Source organism: Furipterus horrens, unplaced genomic scaffold, assembly GCF_987537825.1.
Source record: "Furipterus horrens unplaced genomic scaffold, mFurHor1.1.pri manual_scaffold_2, whole genome shotgun sequence".
NCBI lineage: Eukaryota > Metazoa > Chordata > Mammalia > Chiroptera > Furipteridae > Furipterus > Furipterus horrens.
In genome coordinates this window covers 9450316-9472992 of record NW_028327172.1, presented here as the reverse complement: position 1 = coordinate 9472992, position 22677 = coordinate 9450316, and the positions used below count along the sequence as shown (strand labels likewise).

Genomic DNA, 22677 nt, shown 5'->3' with positions numbered 1-22677 from the left:
CCGACCCCCACTGGTTTTTCAGCTAGAAGTTATGGGGATTTATCTTCCCGGTGCTGGAACCCTGGGCTGTGCAGTCTGGCCTGGGGCTGGGATCTCACTCCCAAGGTATCCCTCCTGATTTTTATCCACCACAGGAGAATGTGGGACTGCCTGTTCCTGTTCCGCTACCACCGCCTCTCTGCATCACACCTCATCTCCTCGCCTCTCCATCCATCTCAGCCCCTCCTACCTGTCTGGATGAATGTGGCCTCTTTAAATCCTTGGTTGTTGGACTTCCATACAGTTCAATTCTCTGACAGTTCTGGGTGTTATTTGTTTTGAGATTTAGTTGTAATTCTTTTTGTGGTTGCGCGAGGAGGTGAAGTGTGTCTACCTACATCTGCATCTTGACTAGAAGTCTCCAGCCTCTCACACATATAATACATCTTAACTAATTTCTCCTTCTGTAGGTATGTGGGTTTCATGAGTTTCTCACAAATGATATTTGTGTATGCATTTACTCATATACAGGTGAGTATACATGTTCATATGGGAGTGAACATATTTATTTAAAAGAATTTTTTAAAGAATTATATATTCATAATAATTCTTCTTAACCTATTAGTCCTAGGTGTCATATTTATAAGACTTTTGCTTTGTAGACTTAATTAATAGCTGAAGAGATTACTTTAAGGAATTAGGAATTTTGTAACCAGAAGGGTAAATATTTTCCTTAGATAGATCTGAGCTGTATGAAACTTACTACTCATTCTATATAATTAAAATATGAATCCTATAGAAGACGTTGCCTTTCCTATAGCCTTCTTAAAGGCACTCTTGACCTCTTTGTTCCTCAGGCTGTAGACCAGAGGGTTCAGCATGGGGATGACCATAGTATAGAACACAGATGCAATTTTGTCTGTGCCCATGAAATGGCTGGAGCTGGGCTGTAAGTACATGAAGGTGCCTGTCCCATAGAAGGTGGAGACTACAGTGAGGTGGGAAGCACAGGTGGAAAAGGCCTTTTGGCGTCCCTCGGATGAATGCATCCTCAGGATAGTGATACATATAAACAGATAGGAGATCAAAATGACCAAGACAGAAAAGAGGTCATTGAAACCCACCACCAAAAAAATAACCATCTCAGTGATGTAGTTGTCTGAGCATGAGAGAGCCAAGAGAGGAGGAGCATCACAGAAAAAGTGATCAACCACATTAGACCTACAGAACAAGAGCCTGAAAATGTCCCCAGTGTGGATGGAGGCATTCAGGAGGCCACAGACATAAGAGCCTATGACCAAACATGCACACACACCTGTTGTCATGGTGGTGGTGTAATGCAGGGGTTTGCACACTGCTGCATAGCGGTCATAAGCCATGGAGACCAAGAGAAAATTTTCTACAGTGATAAAAGCTACAAAGAAGAAGAACTGGGTGACACAAGCATTGTAGGGGATGATTTTCTCTCCTGTGAGTAACCCTGTTATCACTTTGGGAGTGACAGCTGAGGAATAACCAAAGTCCACCAGGGAGAGGTTACTGAGGAAAAAGTACATGGGAGTGTGGAGACAAGAGTCCAGCAGTATCAACATGATCATCCCCAGGTTCCCCAGCAGAGTGATGAGGTAGATGAGGAAGAAGATTATGAAGAGTGGGAGCTGCAGTTCTGGGTCATCTGTTAACCCCACAAGAATGAACTCAGTCACCTGGGTACTGTTTTCCATGGCGATCAGTTGGGAGTGATGCGGCTGCCTTGTAGCAAGGAGAAAACAGAATCAGGGTGATAAATGGAGGGAAGACTATGCTGAAATCGACCAGCAGGTCCACTCTGTCTCATTTCACTATTGCAATATCATGTTTCCAGGAGTCTGCAGATCTAAATCATGGCTGTGACAATTAAGTCCAGTTGTAAATTATTGATAGATCATAGAATATCCAGATAAAAGAATTTAGAGGTAATACATTTTAATCTCCTAACTTCATAGAAGAGTGAATTGAGACAAAGGGAAGGAAAGAAAGGACAAAATGCTCTCTTCCAAAAATTCAAATCTTCATGTGTTCAAAGAACAATACAAATTCCTAAGCTTCCTTGACATCTTTCCCAGATCCTTCCTCTTTAGATACAATTAGGCCATTACAATCAGTAGAACTTATGACTTTGTTACTCTAAAAAAATTTTAACTCCATCATAATTTACCATTTTGTATAAGTGGAACTCATGAGTCACATTGACTTAAGCTGTGACAGATGTGTTTTACTGAGCATTTGTTATGCCTCTATCACCAAGCTAGAGATGGTGTTGCTCATCTCAATTGACTCTCACATGTTGTGAGATATTAGCCCCAATTCACAGGTATGGAAGCTGAAGATTACTGACATTTAGTTGGTTGCTTAAGGCTGAAGAAAGTTACAGAGCTGGGATTTGAAGCCAACTTACTCTCAATCTAAGTCTTAGTTCTTTATCATGAAGAAACACTGCCTTACACTTCTTATGTTCAAACTGAACTGGGCACAATAAAGTAACTCCTTTAGTTGACTGGTTGATAGAATAATGGAGTGATTCAATCTATCATTGGAAGTCAATGTTAATAATTTAAAAATATAAACTGGGAATCAAATATACTTACCAGGTTGAGTGATTCTGTGCAAATAACTTACTTTTCTGGACCCTAGTTGAAGAACAAGAACTGGCTTCACAAATGTTTACAACCCACTTCGACCCTCAAAAATCCTCAATCAGCTAAAAAGAACATGACTCTAGAAAAACCAACCCATAAGCCACATAAAGTGCTGAATGCTGTCCGTTCTTTCATGTGCTCCTTGAACACCAAGTCTCTGGTGCACCAAGTTGTATGCTGATTTCCAGGCCTGCCATGGCACACAAGCAGGATGCACACCCTGACTTCAGGATAGTTAGTGGACTGAGACAGTTATATAAAATGGTGACAATTCTGTGCTATTTTTAGTTATCCATTCCCAAGAGAGAGCAGTTTTCTCATTTGCTTAGACTGTTTGTTGGTGGTTTATCTCGCTTACGTTGTAACTCATCAGTCAGTCAACAGTTAATAAATTGAGTGTCTAACCCCAGGTAGTCTTTAATGGCCAAATTAGGACTTAAAATCAGATCTATTTATTTTCATACTTAGTTATGTCTCATGTAATTTTATACATCTTCATTTTAGTGCATTTTATAACCGACTCCTAAGCCTGATTTTTCTGATTATTATTCTCCATTTCTTCTGTCACTCTTTTTAAATCTTACATTAGCTCCCAGATTACATAAAATTTTCTATTGATAGTCCATTTGATTCTTTCATCAACTCTGGGGTTAGTCAAAATAACTAATATTACCACCTTTCCTGAAAGAGAAAACTGAAATTGAACTAGTTTAAATAATTTGTTCAAGTCAAACAAGTTTACATTTAGCAGAGATTTAAGATTCTTGTGTGCTTTCCTCTAAGTCCTTGGCATGTTCTAATAGGATCGCTACAATGTTTACACTGTGTGAAACAGACATAAGAAACAGATACAAGAAATATTCAAAACATTCAAACCCAGTCTCTAAATAAATCAAAGGAGAAATCACTGTTTTGATGTATTTTCCTGGTTTCCTCTACCCATGCAAATTTATGGAGACAGTAGATTTGATCTAGTAGATTTACAGGTTTACCTTATTCCCTGAACAATACATCATGCAAGTACAGCATCTTCATGCGTGAGTGAGTCTCAAATCAGAAATTTAGTTTGTGAAAAAAGTAACACTATTGGGCAGAGGCAGATTAAGGCCGGTTGAGGCCCTCGGTGCAGAAGAAAATATTGCGCCCCTTAAAAAAAAGAAAGGGAGAGACAGGGAAAATAAAAATACGTGTTAACCATATTTTATGCAGCATAGTAATGCAACCAAACTTGGTGTCATTAGAAAAAAGTGTAAAGTTGGGGTTTTGTGGGGCCCTTCAGAAGTCCGGGCCCAGGGTGCGTGCCCAGTGTACCCGCTGTTAAATCCGCCTCTGCTATTAGGATGTTCTTCCTTGGTGTTTGGTCAAAGTGTTTCAAGTTCTCTAGAGGCAGAGAAAAACTGAAGGAAAAAATGTTGGCTGTGGAATCAGCTAAAAAGAAGTCTAGCTCTGGATCCACTGATCAATTTTCTTATGTAAATCACTTAACTCATTTGAGTCTTGATATATTCATGTATAAAATGGAGATAATTAAAAAGAAAAATCCTCCCTGAACACTGCTGCTATGATAAGGAAGTAAGGAAATCCCTAAAATGCCTCAAATGGTCAAAGGCATCCATCGCAATCATAGTAATCATCACTGCTATTTCGGGTTGTTTTCCCTCAGCATTGTTGCTTGTTCTTACAAATATTATAGTTTAGGGAAAGGTCATTATGGCTATGAGACAGCTATAGAAAAATTAGATGAATAACTGAATGGCTAAAGGAACTCTGGTTCTTGAACTGCCAAATGGAGTTATGTGGATCTTGAAAGGTTAAAGAATGAGAGAGAACCAGAAGGGAGTAATATAGTCATGGCACTCTCAGGGGACAACACCCTAAGAGAGTTGCAAAACTCTTTACCTCACCTAACTAGGGAAAAAGTGACTAATGTGTCTGTTGGGGTCCAGTTCTGCTTGTTGAGGGAGATCATGGGTTTATTCATACTATTTGAAGTAATTCTCTCTGATAACGCACAAATCAAGCCACAGCATGACCCCCAGGGCAACAATTTGGCATAAATATTGGAGGATAGAGACGAGAGCTCTATAATTAAACAAGACAAGTAGAACCCAGGAATTAGTGCTTCACTTAATTCACTTAATTCATTTTAAATGTTTACACCATTGGAAAGAAATATCAATTCATTCAATTCTTGATTGATCCCAGATGTGTTTAAGCCATAATGATGAGCCCTGAGAATACAGACCCATCCAGAGTAAACAGAATTTTTGCATTCATGCTGCTTAAGTCTAATGGAGAAGATAGACACAAAAAAAGTAAACACAGAGAAGCATATAATTCCATGTAGAACGAAATGCCCTGTCTATGTAATTATATATAGAATAAGCATGTATTTATAACTAATATGTACTTCATGGGGAGAAGTATGATGGAATCAAGGAGAGCTTTGATATTAATGCACTATTTTGGATATTTCTGTAAGTTCATTGTATAGGTATATATGTATTTATAAGATTAGTTATAAATTAATGTGCCTATTATTTATATGTAAACTTATGTGTATTTAAAGTTAATCAAACATATGTTATATAAATATTTTATGTATCTTTAGTTTTACTTTTTTTTTTTTTAATTTTTTTTTTATTTTGGTTTTTCAGTTACAGTTGTCCCCTTTTCCCCCAATTTCTCTACCCCACCCAACCCACCCCCTCTCCCACAATCATATCCCTCCCCGTTGTCCATGTCCATGATAGTTTTACTTTTTAATAGACTTGTTTTTAGAGCAGTTTCAAGTTCACAACAATATTGTGAAGAAGGTACAGTGAGAAAGACTGTAAAAAAGAACATCTGACTAACACATGAATTGTAGGAAATGACCTTGCTCTCTATAAAGAATTGGCTATCACTTTGGGAGCGATAGCTGTGGAGTAACCAAAATCCACCAGAGAGAGATCACTGAAGAAGTAGTACGTGTGAGAGTGGAGACAAGAGTCTAATGGGAGCAACATGATTATCTTCAAGTTCCCAACCAGAGTGATGAGGTAGATGAGGGTGAACAGATACTGAGTGGATCTGTAACTCTGGGTTACAGATTATCCTCACAAGACTGAATTCAGACACCTCTATAATGTTCTCCCCTGGGGTCATTGTGGATTAGTGAATGCCTACAGCAGCGAGAAGAGAGGATCTGGCCAGTAACTATGCTTACAGCCATCCTTATGTCCCATGTATGCCTTATCTCAGAATTTCTGAATTTAACATGGGCACAACAACAAAATGTAGTTCTTAAATACTGGTAGAAACATAGAATGTTTTAGCTAAAAGGATTTTGTATATAAAGTAACCCAATCTTCTGTCTTCATAAATGATTACACTGAAGTGCAGAGAAGGAAAGTGACAGGATTAGTTACTGACTGAGATATGTTGGCCACCCAGTGCAGATTTTCAAACACTGACACAGATTATTTATGCAATAACATAGGTTAATGTAATTTAATTTATTTTACTTCAATTACCACTTTTCCATCACCTCTACTGTACCAAGAACAGTATTATATGCGAGCAAAACATAGGTTATTACATCACCTTTTAGCCTTCAATAGTCTCACAGGATAATAAGGCACAAAGATGTGTAATTATCACACAGTGGGGTAATAACAATTTATGTAAAAGGAATAAATATATCTAGAGAATAAAAGTTAAAAAAAAAAAGAGTGAGACCAAACCAGAGACATCTGGATAAAAATTATAGCTCCGTCATATACTAGATAAATGAGTTAATATCATTCAACCATCAGTTTCCCCTTGAGCTCGTCATCAGACTGAATGATGCAAACTGGCATTGTAAGTTTTTACACATTATGAGTAGGACAGTTACTGGTCTATGTATGGATTAAAGGAGTGGATACCGCAATAGATTCCAGATAAGTGTGAAATCTAACTTTCTGTATTCGTGCTATTTTCATTTGCTTCTGTCCCAAATTCCTCCCATTCTCATACTTCTATGTGTTCCTCCAATTTTTCACACAATATTCTAGATAGTGGTCAGTCCAGCTATTCCAAGTGACAATCCATTATTTCTTGAGCTGTCTTGCATAATAACTAAGATGCCCGAGCCTCATTTTCCTCACCTGTAAAATCGTCGGCAGCCGTCCGTCTCGAGAGACGATGGTGTAGCTTCTTAAGAGTCTATCTGCACCGCCGAGAATGGCTGTGCAGTCCGACTCGGGAGTGACACGGTATCTGTCTCCTCCCGTGTTGAATCGACATCTTACGATGACGCTGGAGTGTTCTCTCCAGTGAAGCTACAGAGCCTGGGCAGGGTGATATGGAGGGTCTGCTGTTGCCCATGCAGCAGACCCACCTGTAAAATAAAGATAACAATATTGCCTGGTACTTAACAAGCACTCAATAAATGTAGACATTGCTATTGTTTGAGGATAGTGACAGGCTCTGTCTAGGGGTCCAAAATGTAGGTAAGGTGAAGAACGGCCTCCATGTGATTGGATCCATTTCATTTTTCTTTGCATTAATTCCATTAATCTATGCAAGAGATGGTGAAGGCTTGCCCCAGGGTGGTAGTGAGAGAGGTAATGAGAAACTATCCAATTCTGGATATATTTCGAAAGTAGACTTGGCTGTATTTTCTCAGATATCAAATATGAGGCATTAGAGGAGGAAGGAACAATGATGACTCCATTTCTTGTGTAGTGATATAAACCACGGTGCAGAAGAAACATGTTTGGGAAAGAACAAGAGAGAGACCAGGGCGGAGTTTGAGATTCCTGGTGTAGAAGGGTATCATAAACAATTGGAATGGCTGCATCAGATTATATTAACTCTGAGAATAGCATCATCGGTAGGATTAATCTGCTAGGATCACTTGGTCTCAGTTACTTCTGTGAAATGAAGATAATGATAATACCCACCTCACAATAATATCAATATTAACGATAATAGCTAATGTTTACTGAGCTTTACTATAACTAAGGCACTAGGCTGCAAGAATTATGTCAGGTAACCTCTACAAGCCTTATTAAAAACATACTATTATGGTTACCACTTTATATGTGGGAACTCTAAGACTAAGCGAGATTTTAGTCATTTCCCAGGGCAGTGTTACATCACCAGTTAGTGATAATACAATATTTAAAACTGGGAAACCTGATGTTAGAAGCCACAGACTAAACTACATGATAAACTACCTCCTGATTAAATTAAGTAATTATATAATAGCAAGTACTCAATCTATCAAAGTCATTACTCACATTGTATTTTGTCTAAGTACTGCTTTTGTGCACTCACACTCGGTGCGGGCCTAGAGTCGAGTATTTCTTTCTTGTGCCAGAATTTATTTCAGTCGTTGCAGCTCTTTTTTCTTATCCCTGCTGATATGAAGCCTCAAAATTCTCTTAGAGAACAGAATTTTTTTTTAATTCCTAAGAAGATGTAGCATCTATCCATTATGCTCTACAAAGTGCAAGCCTCTGGATTGCTGTCTTTTATTCTCTGTACACTTATGTGCTCATCACATTTTGAAAGGAAGTTCAGGAATCAAAAAAAAAAGAAAAAGTTCATGGGCTATTATAACTGAAGCCCAGCTGCTCTGCTTATGAGGATGTGGGATTTTGTGCCTTCATCCCGAGTCTAAGGTTTTGCATTTAATGCCAGATACCACCTAGATTTTCTTTCTGTCAGAGCTCGGTGGGACACTGGTATCACTCTATACGTTCTAAAAGTAATTTTGTGCTATTAAAAAATTTTTAAGTTTGGAAACAATGTTTAAGACATCCTAGAGTCAAATGTCCATTAACCAATTAAAGATGCTGAGACATGTTGCAGTAAAGAAAGCTGTTTAACTAAAATTGCTCCAGGAAACACCTTTTCCTATGTAAACCTCTTAGTTCCCCACAGTGCTGGTGTTTGGGGAAAAAAATTCCCCATTAGACAGAAGTGGGTAATTCATGAAAGTCCTACCAAGTATCCCCCTGGGAGCAATGTTTTTCAGAGTTACACATTTCATGCCAACCTTCAGGGGGTCACTTTTAATTTTCCCATTTTCATAATTCTCTCTTAACTTGAGCATTCTATGAGGACTTGCTTTTATTCTGCTTACCTTCCAAATACCATCAAAATGCCTGGGACCTATTAGTGATTAGTGAATACTTCGTGAATAAATGAATAACTCAGACCCTTCTGTTTGTTTCATCGATGGGAAACAGAGTAACCAACCATTCCCATTTGCGCAGGACTCAGGGATTTCCTGGTATTTGAGACTTTTAGTGCTAAATCCAGCAAGTCCCACCAAACTGGGGCTACTGGTCATGCTATTTGTGACAATTCTTTTTGGTTGATTTTTTTTACATGGTTATGGATTTATAAGGTATTTATATATTTTTTATTGTTTTTCTATTGCAGTTGTCCGGTTTTTCCTCCTATTGCTTTGTTTTTTGTTATCTTAATGTGCGCACTCTCTCTGTGTGTTGGGAACTGTTAAATACTGGCCATGAATAAATTTGTTCAATCCTCCTAACAATCTCAGGAAATAGGTTTTATTTTGTCTCCATTTCACTGATGAGGAAACTAAGACAAAGATTTCATGCCTTGCCGAAGAATGCACAGCCTCACCCCTCATCTGACTCTAGAGCCTATGCCCTTAACCACTTCTGCCTCCTGCCTTCCAAAATGAATTCTGCAGGGACAGCAAAGGATAAAGTAGTGAAATTCATCTTTGAAAATAAGTGCTCAGTAATTCATGTGGAAAATAACACGGACAAGCATAATCCAATCCCTGCTGGGTAAGAGAGAGCTGGAGAGAGAAGGAAACCTGTAAAGCCCTAATCTTGACATTAATCCAAGAAGTGAGTAACTTTGAATATGAGTTTTTAATATGTTATAAACAAGCTGAGCAAGTTGAGAGCTATTTTTAGCTCTGAGTTATGAAATGCCATCCCATCATTTTTCGGTGACCTACATTTTTCGTTTTATATTTGGTGAGAAGTTTTTTGATCTAAGTGGGAATGCTACTCCACCGGCCACGCTTGGGAAAGGCAGCCAGAGTTCTAGGCACGTGAGCTCGTGTTGTGAAATGGGAGATAAAAAACCCTGGGGTGTGGCCTCTGTGCCGCCATTCTCCAGCAACAGGATGTGGAAAGAGCTACTTAAGGCTTTTGTATCTCTGTTTCCTCACCTGAGAAACAGGAAGTGGGAGGTCAAGATGCAGTAGAAGGCATGCAGAGCCAGGAAACAGAGTGGATCAGAATCCTGGTTCTACCACTGAGCGCCTGTGCAGCTGAGCCTCAGTTTCATCACCTGTAAAATGGGAACTTGGATTCATCCCTCACAGGTTTGTTGGGACTTTTAAAGAAGTCATGTCCATTAAGATGTAGAAAACAAAGGTACTCAGTAAAATTGTAATTCCCTTTCCTTGAATGTTCAGTGATTGATACACTCAGTGAGAATCACTGAGCACCTGCTATGTTTCGGGAGGTAAGCCAGGTGCTAGGGATACAGAGGTGAAGATGACAGACTGCTCGTCCTCTCACCACTTATCATTTCGTAGAATATGGTGGCACTTCTACAGCTCTCCACCCTTTAGTAAAGTCACTTCCCGTCTCTCTTAGTTTTATTACATATAAAATTAAAATAATGAATTCAATGTTGACAGAGCAATTGTGAGAGACAATGAAGGCGAGAGTGCACAGCAGAGCTCCAAGCAGAGGGGAAACTCTCAGGAAATATGTGGGGAGAGCCTCTCTAAGGCTCTTTACATCGCTGGGAAACGCACATGGCGTGGGCACTAACCTCAGCGCCATTATGTTCTGCTTACTTCGGAAAAGAAGTCTGGGGATTGAGGGTTTCATCTCTGAATTTGTTAGCAACACAAACCACAATTCTGAAGAAGGCAAAACAATACTATTTGGCCATCAGGGGTTCATCTAGAATTGAGAGTGGGTGAGGAGACCTTCGATCGTATTTGCTGGGAAAGGGCTCTGAGGCTGGGATATGCGTGCAGGTGGCTCGCTGGGGAATGCCCGTGGGAACAGCACTTGTGAGCAAGAAGCTGAGCTGTGATGCAGTCACAACAAAGGCCTCGGCCAAGTTTTAAGGGAACTGTAGGCCTAGGATGGTCCTCAGGAGCTCTCTCAAGGAGACAAGGCAGGGGCCTTTGTATCCCTCACCAACCAGCCTTGAATGCAAGTTACTTTGGGTGAACTGGCTCCCTTCGGCTGAAGGCAATTCCTGGAGGAAGTTCACCTGTGAGGTCCAGGCAGCTCCCGGCGTCCACTGCGGGAGACATTGTTATTGACATAAGAGATGCCTGGAGTTAAAGAAGAGAAGTGTAAAGACTAGCTAACAAGAGACCTAAAGAAAGGAGGTCGCTGTAATTAACTTGAAAGGCAATATATTGGCTCTCCAGCTGTAGCCAGGCCAACATGTCACTCAGGTATAAAATGATCATGATCTGAGGAGAGAACAAGTAATGAGCTTTTAAAAAAAAACAAAAAGACCACCCTGGTTGCTGTGGCTCAGTGGATTGAGCGTCGGCCTGAGAGCCAAGTGTTGCTGGTTCGATTCCCAGTCAGGGCACATGACTAGGTTGCACGTCAGGTCCCCAGCTGGGGGCGCGAGTGAGAGGCAACCACACAGTGATGTTTCTCTCCCTCTCTTTCTCCTTTCCCCTCTCTCTAAAAAATAAAATAAACAAACAAATAAATAAATAATTTTAAAACAAAAACAAAAAAGACCAAAGGGAGACACTATCAAAAACATCCTGGGAGAAGAAAGCAAGACATGGATTGTGGTCTCCAGCCAGGGCAGCTGTGGAGTGTGCAGTGGTCCTCAGTGGTGGAGGCCGGCACAAGATCTGGCTTGGCCACTTCCTCAGCGTGAGACTCTCAGAAGCCACTTCCCGTCCCAGGGGCCTCAGCTTCCTTGTCTGTAACAGGCAACGGTGGGACAAAATAGCCCTCAGATCGCTCTCATATCTAGGTACCAGTAATTCCAGATCTTTATCAGTACTGTTACCGAGAAAAAAATGATTGCAAAACGAATAACTTGGTAATGACTTCACTTTCTGCTGGTGAGATAAGTTTTGTGGCCACGCTGATTATTCATATCCCTACCAATTTGCTAGTTGAAATGCTTACAGGTGTCTCTTGTGCTATTGAGAGTTTTTTAGTTCTATTGTTTTAGCATTTTACACATCTACTCTGTTTTCCCATTTGTTGGAGGATAGGACTTGTCCCTTGTTCACTATACAGTCCTTGGAGGAGTAATTCTCACGTGCTAGATAACATATCAGTTATGTTTTATTACAGAGACCAAGTCAGGCTAATGTAAAGAAAAAAAACAGGAGGTAATTGAAAAGATATCAAGAGGTTCACAGAATCAAAGAGAAACTGGGCACAGGGTAAGAACCAAGGGCGTGACGGAGGGTGAGGGAGCAGAGAGGTCAGCAGCAAAGAAACCGGCAGAATGGCCCAACCAGACTCTCACCCCTGGGGCAAATGAGCTCCAAGTCCTCATGTTGTACTTACCTCACTTGCTTCAGATTCAAATTCGGGGAGGTGAGGACTTGTTATTGGTTTAGCTGAGGACTCACGCCTGCCCCTCTATGTTCCTCTGTGTATTTCTCTGTAGGTATCTCTCTGGAGGGTGCAGGGCAGGAAAGGCTCTCCTTGCCTGGGCTTCCATAGACATAGCAGGCATGTAGAATTCTTCTCCCATTAATGTAGATCATGAGATCATTCTCCAAGAAAGTCAATGTTTTTGAGAAGGAAAATGGATTCTGCTTACATGAAAAAATGACCAATGTCTGCAACTCTCTAGGGGGATATGTGCTCCCATACAAAATGCTGAACAATCTGGCTGAAGCCACAAATGCTTTATCTGAACATAGATAGATACATAAACAGAACTGTTCCAAATGTTCTCCTACAGCAGATGGGATTTCACCCTTAGCTCTGACATCTGCAATCCAGACTTTCCTGGTGGAGGCTGCATTTGTAGTTTTAATTTGAAAATCTTAATCTGAAAGAAAATATCCTCCACCAGTTGGGCACCAACTTATAGCATTTGAAACTTATTTGCCGTTATTTCTTTTCATGAATATTACACTCCGGACAAACAGAGCATGCATCTGCATAGCTTCCTTCCCACATCACTAAACCTATCTTTCTTGTTCAGCACAGATATTATCTTCTTCAGTTCCCCATCCTGGGATCTATTCTCTCTCTATTCTATCATAGGATTTTATATGTTCCTCTGGTTGGTTTTTATCATTTTCTATATAGAATTAAAGTTATTTATATGTAGGCGCTGTCTCTAACTTATAATGTGAACTTCTTACGCATAGGAGCTCTGTTGGATATATCTTCTTAAACATTTGTATTGAGAAATACATCTTATAGAGAAAGTCATAACAGAAATTTATATAAACTCTGAATATAGGAGCTACATTTGATTTATCTTTTTAAAACATTGTTATTGTGAAATACATATATATATGTACCTATAGAAGTGAATGCATATGTGCACCAAGAGAGGACCAAAATGTCATTCACATCAGCTTTGTTCATTATTATCTGAAATTAGAGATAAGTCATTTTTTTTGTCTTTTTTTCATTGATTTGTAGTACGTTTTTAAAAAACATTACGCATATCACATGTATATACATTAACTTTTAGCTGGTTAAATATGCTACAATTTTATCCCCCCTTCCACCCCCAACACACCTACTTTATGAAAAAAAACCCACAACTAAAAAATCCCATGTTATAAATAGGAGGTAAGATTCTTGGGCTTGGATCTGATAGCTGAGCTATGGGATCCTATAGAAGTTTCTCTATAAAAGTGTCATTTCTCTACAGAAGTAATGGATTGAGGAGTTGGTGACTCACTTCTAGTCTGAGTGGTTTACTTTTCTTCCAAAGTCCTGCCAACAGAAACTGCTGTGATGTGCCATCCCATGCCTACACCTGGGTTTATTTGGGCCCCTATTGGTCAGGAGCTCCCCATTCAGTTCTGCTTATTACCAGTGATAGTACTATTTAGAAAGAGAATTAACAGTTTTTAAAATACTTTCCTACCAGTTACCTTATTTGACCCTGATAACAGCCTTGAGGAAGGTGTGGCTGGTGCTATTACCTCCACTTTGATGTTAAGGAAATTGGTTCCAAGATAAATGACTTAATGCCAGTCTTACAAATGGTGGTAAGAGTTTTGACTAGAAGCTAAGTCTCCTGTCTTGGAATTCTGGGCTCTTTCTAAATGATCCCTTCAAAACCTGGCTCAAATTCCACTAGAGAGCTTTCCCTGCCCACAGAATTCTTTCTCATCTCCAAAGAGTTCTCATTATTAGTTTCTACTTTCCTCACTAGACAATGACCACAGATGCCTTGAATTGTTATCTGTCTAGCTGTATGTGCCTTGGTCCACAGTACTGCCTGCATGCTGCTCTTGAAGCAAGAACAAGGTCGTTTATGGCCTGGTTCCTTCACAGATCTCACACCTGCCTTTCCTGTAGCTCACGCCCAGTACACACTGGATGGAACTTGCCTCTTTCTGTGGGCTGCAACATTTAAAGAGCCAACACCAACTACCAAGACTAAAACAAATGTGCCCTGGTCTATTCATATTCCACAGGGTATAGGAAAAATTCCTGCTGACAACGTTATTGAACACTGAGTTGTTAATCTCCAAGTGCATTACATCAGTCACCATATATGCAGGTAGATTTACTTTGTTAGAGTAAGAATTACATCTTATAGTCTTATATTTGTATTTTCCAGAGTGCCTTTTCACACAGCAAAAACATGTCATAAAAGAGTGTCTATAAATGATTTACACATCAAATAAGTCTTCTGAAATTTACTATAATAAAAGGCTATTTTTCTATTTTCAGAGAATTAGGCAGAGAAGGCAAGACTTATGTTCAAATCTTGGCTCCTCTCGTTAACAGTAGGCAAGCAAGCTAACTTCTTTAAAGCTTTGGTTTTCTCAACTCTAAAATTAAAGCACAAAAATATGCCTCATGGTGAACAAGTGAAAGTAAAAATGCAAAAATGTCTTTTGACACATCAAGAAATATCTAGAATTTACAAGACGAGTAAGAGTCGAGAAGTATTTGGTTGTCTTGTGAGTTTAGGCAAGTACACTGTGGGAATTGGGTTTTCTATTGTAAAACAAGAGTGTTGGTTTAGATTATTTTTAAAGACTCTTTGAGGGCTAAAGAGTTATGATTCTGTAATGCCAGCTTCAATTGTCAAGAACTCCTAATATTTTAATTTTCCTATACAAAAAGCTAAACAAATCATCTAACTCACCAAGAGAGCCTCCTATTTAGAATAATTAAATTACTAATCCTTTTCAATAGTATTATCCATCCTGATGTAAATCATCGTCCTGCTTTATGAGTTTTCACATTCTATTTTTGGACATTTCAGGAAGGAGGTTTTCCTATGCTTTTACTGAATTATCTTGACCTACAGGCCTTACTCACAGTGTCTTCCATTCATCAGACCATTTGTACAGGGATAGGGTGAGTATTGTTAATAGCCAAAAGGGCATTTCATCTCCATTTGACAGATTTCCCTTGTGAAAGTGAAAAAGCTCCCCATAGTAATGTGTATTCTGTATATTGATGCCTTGCTGGCGACAAGACATCTCCTTTTGAGTAGCTTCTGTAAATGGATCCTTGTGTAACGTCAGCTTGAAATGCGTCTGCTGTAGGCCTGAGAGGTTGGAGGAAAGGAAGTTAAACAATGGATGAAAATAAAGGCTTGGGCTTGGATGTGGTAGAGAGAGGGAGGGTCCTCTGGGGCTGAAAGTGATAAGTACAAGGACAGATAAGTGAGAGCTATTCTAGGAATCTCAACTGTATCAAATATGCATTCACGATGACAAACTTGTTCACATACTTTATTTCATGTATCTTCATAGTGTCCTGCATGTTGAATTCAGAGAGATTAAATGATTTTTTGAGGTTAAACAACTGATTTGAAGAGTAAGGATTTTCATCCACCTCTGCTGCTAGAGTTAGTACTCTCTTTTACACCCATGCGCAGTCAACTGTAACACAAGTGTGTGGTGACTTCATTAGAAAATAGATATATGTGGGAGGGATTGAGCAAAAATGAAAAAGGATTTATAGACATGGGCAACAGTGTGGTGATTGTGGTGGGGGAAGGGGAGTGTAAGGGGACTAAATGGTAATGGAAAAAATACAATAAGAAATCAAAAAAAGAAAATAGAAATATGTAGGTATTAGGCCTTTAACTCTTAGAAGATCCACATACTTTTCTGCCTGAACTAAAACAGGCAGAAAGAAATACGCCTGTGAAAACATCTTACTGTGTAATGTCACAATTAATATGCAAACTACAGACTTTAATTTCTTATAGGGACCTAATGGCTTAGTGTGAGGAAAGTTCTTAATTTGGGCTGAAGATAGAAAGAGATTGGGGAAGAAAGAAAGAGAAAGAGGAAGAAGAGAAGAAGAAGAGGAAAAAGGAAATAGAAAAGGAGGAGCAGGAATAAAGGGGAAAAAAGTCAGTTATATCAACCAAATAGGAAAAGAAATTGACCTAAAATAAAATACACTCGATGCTTAGATAGCTGCTTCCCAACTCTCCAAATTGGGGCATCCTTGAGCTTTGTAACTTCTATAAATCACTGAGGATTCCTATGTGAAGTGGATCCTGGCCTTCAACGACTGTTCTTTTACGTGTGCTGCTGGATGGGCCTGATTGCTAAAGGGGAAAGCAGGAAAATTGATGAGGCAGGTCTAGATGGTCACTGCCTGGGGTTCAGAAGAAGCCAATACCTCAGGAGATGGTGCCCATATGCCAGAGAAAGCTTCTCCTATTGGTCAGCCTCATGTTCCAAAATTTCTAGCTGCTCTCTCCACAAGACTTCATGATCAACACTTCTCAGACATAGGCTGCCCTGTGCATAGTGGAATTTAATCTTCTCAAAACTAAATTTGCCCCGGCTGGTGTGGCTCAGTGGATTGAGCACTGGTCTGCAAACCAAAGGGTTGCCAGTTTGATTCCCAGTCAGGGCATATGCCTGGGTTGTGGGCTAGGTCCCCAGCTGGGGGCTCGTGAGAGGCAACCACACATTGATGTTTCTCTCCCTCTCTTTCTCCCTCATTTCACCTCTCTCTAAAAATAAATAAAATCTTTTCAAAAACCCCACTAATTTCCTTAATTTAGCCCACCAAGATTTCTAGTTTTCACAATTAAAATAAATATTCATTTTGTGTGTGTGATCTTGCAATTGTGAAATATGGGGTGACTTAGACTAATTGTAGTTATAAACACCAGCCAGCAGTTGATATGTGAGAAGTAAAATTAATCTCCATGCCCTTCCCACACACCTGCATTCACTCACACCCTCCAGCACCTGAAACAAGACCTGACGTTGGACTTGTGCTGTGAGTCACTGTGCCATTCCTATCTTAAGAAGTCAACTTCCACAGGCCTTTTTATTCTTGGAGCATATAATTACAGAACATCAAAAAGCAACAGGGATCCAGAGGTGACTGAATTATTGAAAAAACAGAAGCAAAGAGGGCACAGAGAGCTATTATGTGGATTCACACTAGACTCACCAAATTTAAGGGTGCTGAGTAATCCAAGCATCTAATTCAGAAGACAAATATCGTCTTTCATAGCCCTTGGGGAAAAATGCTTTTTTTCTCCAAACCATCTACAAGTATTTGTAATTATGTTAGAAAAAGGCCAAGAGCACTTTAAAGATAGGTATGTTTATTCAGGTTAAAGTTTAAACATTTTATCTGTTAAAACGGTTACAGTCACGAAGTAGCTTATTGTTTTCTAATGAGTTTGTCCCAATACCTTATTTCTTAAATTTTTTTAAATAAAAAAATATTTTAAATTGTTGTTCTATTACAGTTGTCCCAATTTTTCTGCCGTTGCTCACCCCACCCCTCCCCCACACATGCACCCCTGCCCCCCCTGGCAATCCCCACCCTGTTGGCCATGTTTATGTGTTCCCATACTTCAATGGAAGGAGATGTCGAATACAATGAGGCACAATTGATAAGTGAGTGGCATGTGGGTGGGCACAGAAGGTGGGGAGTTGGGGAGTTGGAAGAATTTAAAGATTTTATTTATTTTTAGGGAGAGGGGAGGGGAGGGAGACAGAGGGGGAGAGAAACGTTGATATGAGAGAGAAACATTGATCTGTTGCCTCTCATATATGCCCCAATCGAGGACAGAACCCACAACCCAGACATGTGCCCTGACCAGGAATCTAACTGGTGACCTTTCGCTTTGTGGGACAATGCCCAACCCACGGAGCCATCCCAGTCAGGGCTGGGGGTTGGAAGGATTTAATAATGGGTCACCTGACCCTTGATCCAGCGCTCTGTTCTTTAAATTACAACCTTCTGTAAGACATTATTAAGAATGTTGAAATATTTTGTCAGCATTAGGAATTTTACTTTCAAATCCATAGGCCAAAGACACAGAAAGCATCACACTGTGCATTCCAGTTGGTAAGTATTATACGAGGAAGATGTGATCCTGACACCAAATTTTAATAATGAGAGGAAGTTTCTTCCCATTAAAAATGAGGAGGGGAAATTCAGTGCATTCAGTTTATGTTTTCATCTTTTGCTTTCAACCATGCTGTTTACTAAAAATAAGATTATGTTCCCGAGTGAGACATTTCAAAGTGCTGCTTTTATGACGTCTCCTAATAGCAGAAGTAACCACTGTTTTTGAAGAAGAAAAACTAAAATCTTCCAAACCTCAAAAGTCATGAAGTCATCTAGGTCTGAGAGCTTTATGCCCCACTTACCCGCCTACTTCCTTCTCACACCTGAAGACTCGGGGTAGTTTGTTGAGTGTTTTCCAGAGAGCGTTTTTCACCTCTTTGTTCCGAAGGCTGTAGATCAAGGGGTTCAGCATGGGAATCACCACAGTGTAGAACACAGATGCTATTTTGTCCGTGTTCGTGTTCATGGACTTGGGGGAGCTAGGCTGTATGTACATGAAGATGACCGAGCCATAGAAGATGGACACTGCCATGAGATGGGACGCACAGGTGGAAAAGGCTTTCTTCTGTCCTTCAGCAGAACGCATCCTTTGAATAGTGATGTATATGAAGAAGTAAGAGATGAGGATGACCAGGAGGGTGAAAAAGACATTGAAGCCAACGACACAGAAGACAACCAACTTGCTGATGCGTGTGTTGGAACATGAGAGAGCCAGGAGTGGAGGGATATCACAGAAAAAATGATTAATCTCATTAGAACCACAGTAGGAGAGTCTAAAAGTGTCCGCTGTGTGGATGGAAGCATTGAGGAAGCCACAGACCAAGGAGCCAATTGTCAGGAGAACACACACACCTGTTGTCATACTGCTGGAGTAATGAAGGGGTCTACAGATTGCTGCATGGCGGTCATAGGCCATGGAGGCCAGGAGGTAGCACTCGGCAGTGGCAAAACCCACAAAGAAAAATAACTGAGCAGCACATCCGCTGTAAGAGATGACTTTGTCCCCTGACTGCAGTGCAGCCACCATCTTAGGCGCTACAGCTGATGAGGACCCCAGATCCACAAAGGACAGGTTACTGAGGAAGAAGTACATCGGAGTGTGGAGGTGGGAGTCTGAACGGATGATCACCATAATCCCCACATTCCCAATCAGAGTGATGAGGTAGATGAACAAAAATACCAGGAGGAGGGGAACCTGAAGGTCGGGGTCATCTGTTAATCCCAAGAGAATGAACTCTGTTGCTTCGGTGCTATTCTCCATTGAGGTCAGCTTGAATTTACCCTGGTGATGAAAGAAGAGAAGCCAATGAAACTCAGATGCATAACAGGAATTTTGGGATGTTATTGTCAGGAAGGGGGAGAATTTCTCCCTCTACCCTTCTTTAGTCCTTACAGCTTGACTAATAATAAAATGATAGCAATGGCACAAGACTAGGTGAATAGGAGAAAAACCAGTTTAGCACATGCGCATGGGAGAATCGCAAAATGATGCGCAGATCATAAAATGAGGCTCAAAGAAATGATCAAACTAGGCACTTTTTAATAATTTTTAGACAAAGAGACAATAAATTTGTGAGAAATTGACAGGACAAAGTTAGTGCTCATTAGAAAGGAATCTAAGCAAAGTTTGAGCTTAGGCAGTAAATTAGTAAAGGCCACGAGTTGTGTTTTGACCTTAGATTTTTTTAGTATAATAAATGTTTTATAAATTTATTTGTATATAAATAATCTTATGCATAAAAACTATCATCTTTCTTGTTTATGGAGATAGACTCTCCAAGCCTTTTATTTTGTTTTCCAAAGGCCAGTCATATTTTAAAAATAGAAGGAAGATTGCTCAACTAGAATCTAATAAGATTGCAAGTAATCAGAACCCTAAAATAACCAGAATTGTTAGTAATGCACGTATTAGGAAAGATAAATGATTAATAAGTAATAAGTTTTTCTTTTAAAAATGCATTACTATATCAACAGTGACATTAATTTAGTTCTTTCTTCTACTTTTTAAAATTATAGTAACATAGTCAAAAATTTCTCCTCATGTTAGTAGCAGTAAGATTAATTTTAGAATCAGTACAAACGTTTTTGGAAAAAAGTGAGATTATAGGTGATTTTTTCTACAATTAACAAGGAAAAAAAATTTTGTAGAAAAACCCACCAATCGATAAACCTTTTCCAAATTAAAAAATAAAAATAAATCAATATCAATAAAATGGGACAAGTCCCAGATGTGAAGCCAGAACCCCTATGTTTAAAGCTCGACTAAACTTCAAAGAGCCTTTATTAATTAATCTGCACTCTGGGTTTTTTAACTATTGTGATCAGGTTATCTCTCAGCCCTCAGAAGCAGAGAAGTCCTCTGTCGCGCATTTAGAGAGACAGAGGAGAGTCAGAGAGCTCCTCCTGCTCTGCTGCTTTTCAAATCACTTCAGTTTGAAATAATCAAACTGCCATTGTGGGACATCTTGGGACATCCTGCCCTGGGCCCTGGCAACATAAAAATAAGAAACTAATATATATTGAGAATGTATTTTGTGTAAGGCACATACTTGACCCTTTCATTATATAATAGCATTTAATCCTGCTTGATAGATGCTATTATGCCCATTTTTAAAAATATGCTTTATTGATTATGCTGTTACAGTTGTCCCAATTCCTTTTCTCTTTGTTCCCCTCCACCCAGTGACACCCCTCCCTCCAGTTGTCCCCCCACCTTAGTCCATGCCCATTGGTTGTGCATATAGTTCTTCTTAACATCTCCCTGTCTACTCCACTCTCTCCTACTATGCTTCTTAATTTCTGCATCATCTCCCGTCCTCTCCCCTCTGCCCCCTCCCCGCTGACCTCCCCCCATAATGTTCCCCATACCTATGATTCTTTTCCCACTCTCATTGCCTACTTAGTTTGCCTGTGTTTTGGTTCCCTAGCTTCTGTTGTTGGTTGTTGTGATACAGTTTTCATTTTAATGTTCATAGTTTTGATCCTCTTTCTCCTAAACAAGTCTCTTTAACATTTCATATAACAGTGGTTTGGATCTGATGAACTCCTTCAGTTTTACTTTGTCCTGGAAGCACTTTCTCTGTCCTTCTATTCCAAGTGACAGCTTCACTGGACAGAGTAATTGCAGTTGTAGATTTTTGCTTTTCATTACTTTGAATATTTCTTGCCAGTCCCTTCTTGCCTGCAGAGTCTCTTTTAAGAAATCAGCTGATAGTCTTATTGGGACCCCTTTGTACATAATTTTCTTCTTCTCTCTTGCTGCTTCTACGATTCTCTCTTTATCCTTAATTTTTGACATTTTGATTCTAATGTGTCTTGGTGTGGTTCTCCCTCGGTCCAGTTTTTTTGGAACTCTCTGTGCTTCCTGGACCTGTAAGTCTATTTCCTTCCCCAAGTTAGGGAAGTGCTACTTCATTATTTTTTCACATAATTTTTCAATCTCTAGTTCTTCTTCTTCATCCTCTGGCAACTCTATGATTCAGATGTTGGCCCGCTTATAGCTGTCCCAGAGGTTTCTGAGCCTCTCCTCATTTTCCTCACTTCTCGTTTCCTCTTTCTGCTCTGGTTGACTGTTTGTTCCTTCCGTATGTTCCAATTTGTTGATTTGATCCCTGGTTTTCTTTCCCTCACCACTAGTTTCATATGTGTTTTTGTTCATTTCAGCAGGACTAGCCTTCATTCCTTCCCCTTAAGATCTGCTGTTAGGTCTGTAATCATTCGTATAACCAAAGCTCTGAACTGAGCCTCAGAAAGACTTCCTATCTGCTGCTTCATTAGATTAGATATTTGCTGACTGGTCAACTGTGTCACCGGGATCTCTATCATGATCTGTGCCATCCTGACCATTTTATGTTTACCTTTGCTTCCTGGGTGGGGCTGTCACACCTCCTACACTATAGGGGGTGTAGCCCCGTGCACTTGTCACAACCGGGTGACCCTTCTCACCACGCTGTGGTACTTTCTGTGGGGGTGGGGATCCAAGATGGATTCCTGTCATTCACTCTCCGCTGAGAGACCAGGAGCCTCCTCCTCCATCCCCACCCTCTCTGGCCCTCACAGTCTGAGGCAATGGGGGTCTGCCTTCCCTGACATTGGAATCGCAAGCTGATGGTCTGGTCTGCAGATGGGGTGCTCCCCAGGCGCTCCCCTTAAATATGGGTGTCTGTGCCGACCGCTGTCCCGCCTCCACTGCCGCAGCCGCCAGCACAGCCTGACCTCTCTGCCCCAGCTTCACCCCTCCTACCCGACCAGATGAGCACTATTTCTTTATAACTTCATATGTTGGACTTCTATTTATTTTCTGGAACTTCTGGTTATTTCTGGTTTTGTGGTAGTTGTATTCCTTCTTAGTTGTGGAGGGAGATGGAGCATGTCAGTCTAGGCCTCCATCTTGGATGGAAGTCTTCTCTACTACGCCCACTTTTAAGGATGAGAAAATTAAGGCTTAGGGAGCTTAATGTTGACCAAAATAACCTAATTAGTAGGGGTCAGAA

General features: G+C 40.1%; 2 protein-coding genes across 2 annotated transcripts; both read right to left on the bottom strand.

The window, feature by feature from the left end:
* Positions 1 to 758: 758 nt before the first annotated feature.
* LOC150017755 (olfactory receptor 5B12) lies at positions 759 to 1709 on the bottom strand. The gene has a single exon (XM_090267506.1). The coding sequence runs from the start codon at positions 1701 to 1703 to the stop codon at positions 759 to 761; it is 945 nt and encodes a 314-aa protein (XP_090123632.1). The 5' UTR covers positions 1704 to 1709.
* Positions 1710 to 18490: 16781 nt separating this feature from the next.
* On the bottom strand, positions 18491 to 19445 carry LOC150017754 (olfactory receptor 5B21-like). Its single transcript, XM_090267504.1, is given in 2 exon segments — positions 18491 to 18524; positions 18526 to 19445. Coding segments are annotated over 2 exon segments (954 nt in total).
* Between the last annotated feature and the right edge of the window lie 3232 nt (positions 19446 to 22677).

Bases quoted from the DNA above. Each gene is read 5' to 3' on its own strand.
- LOC150017755 (XM_090267506.1), bottom strand. From the start codon at position 1,703: ATGGAAAACAGTACCCAGGTGACTGAGTTCATTCTTGTGGGGTTAACA.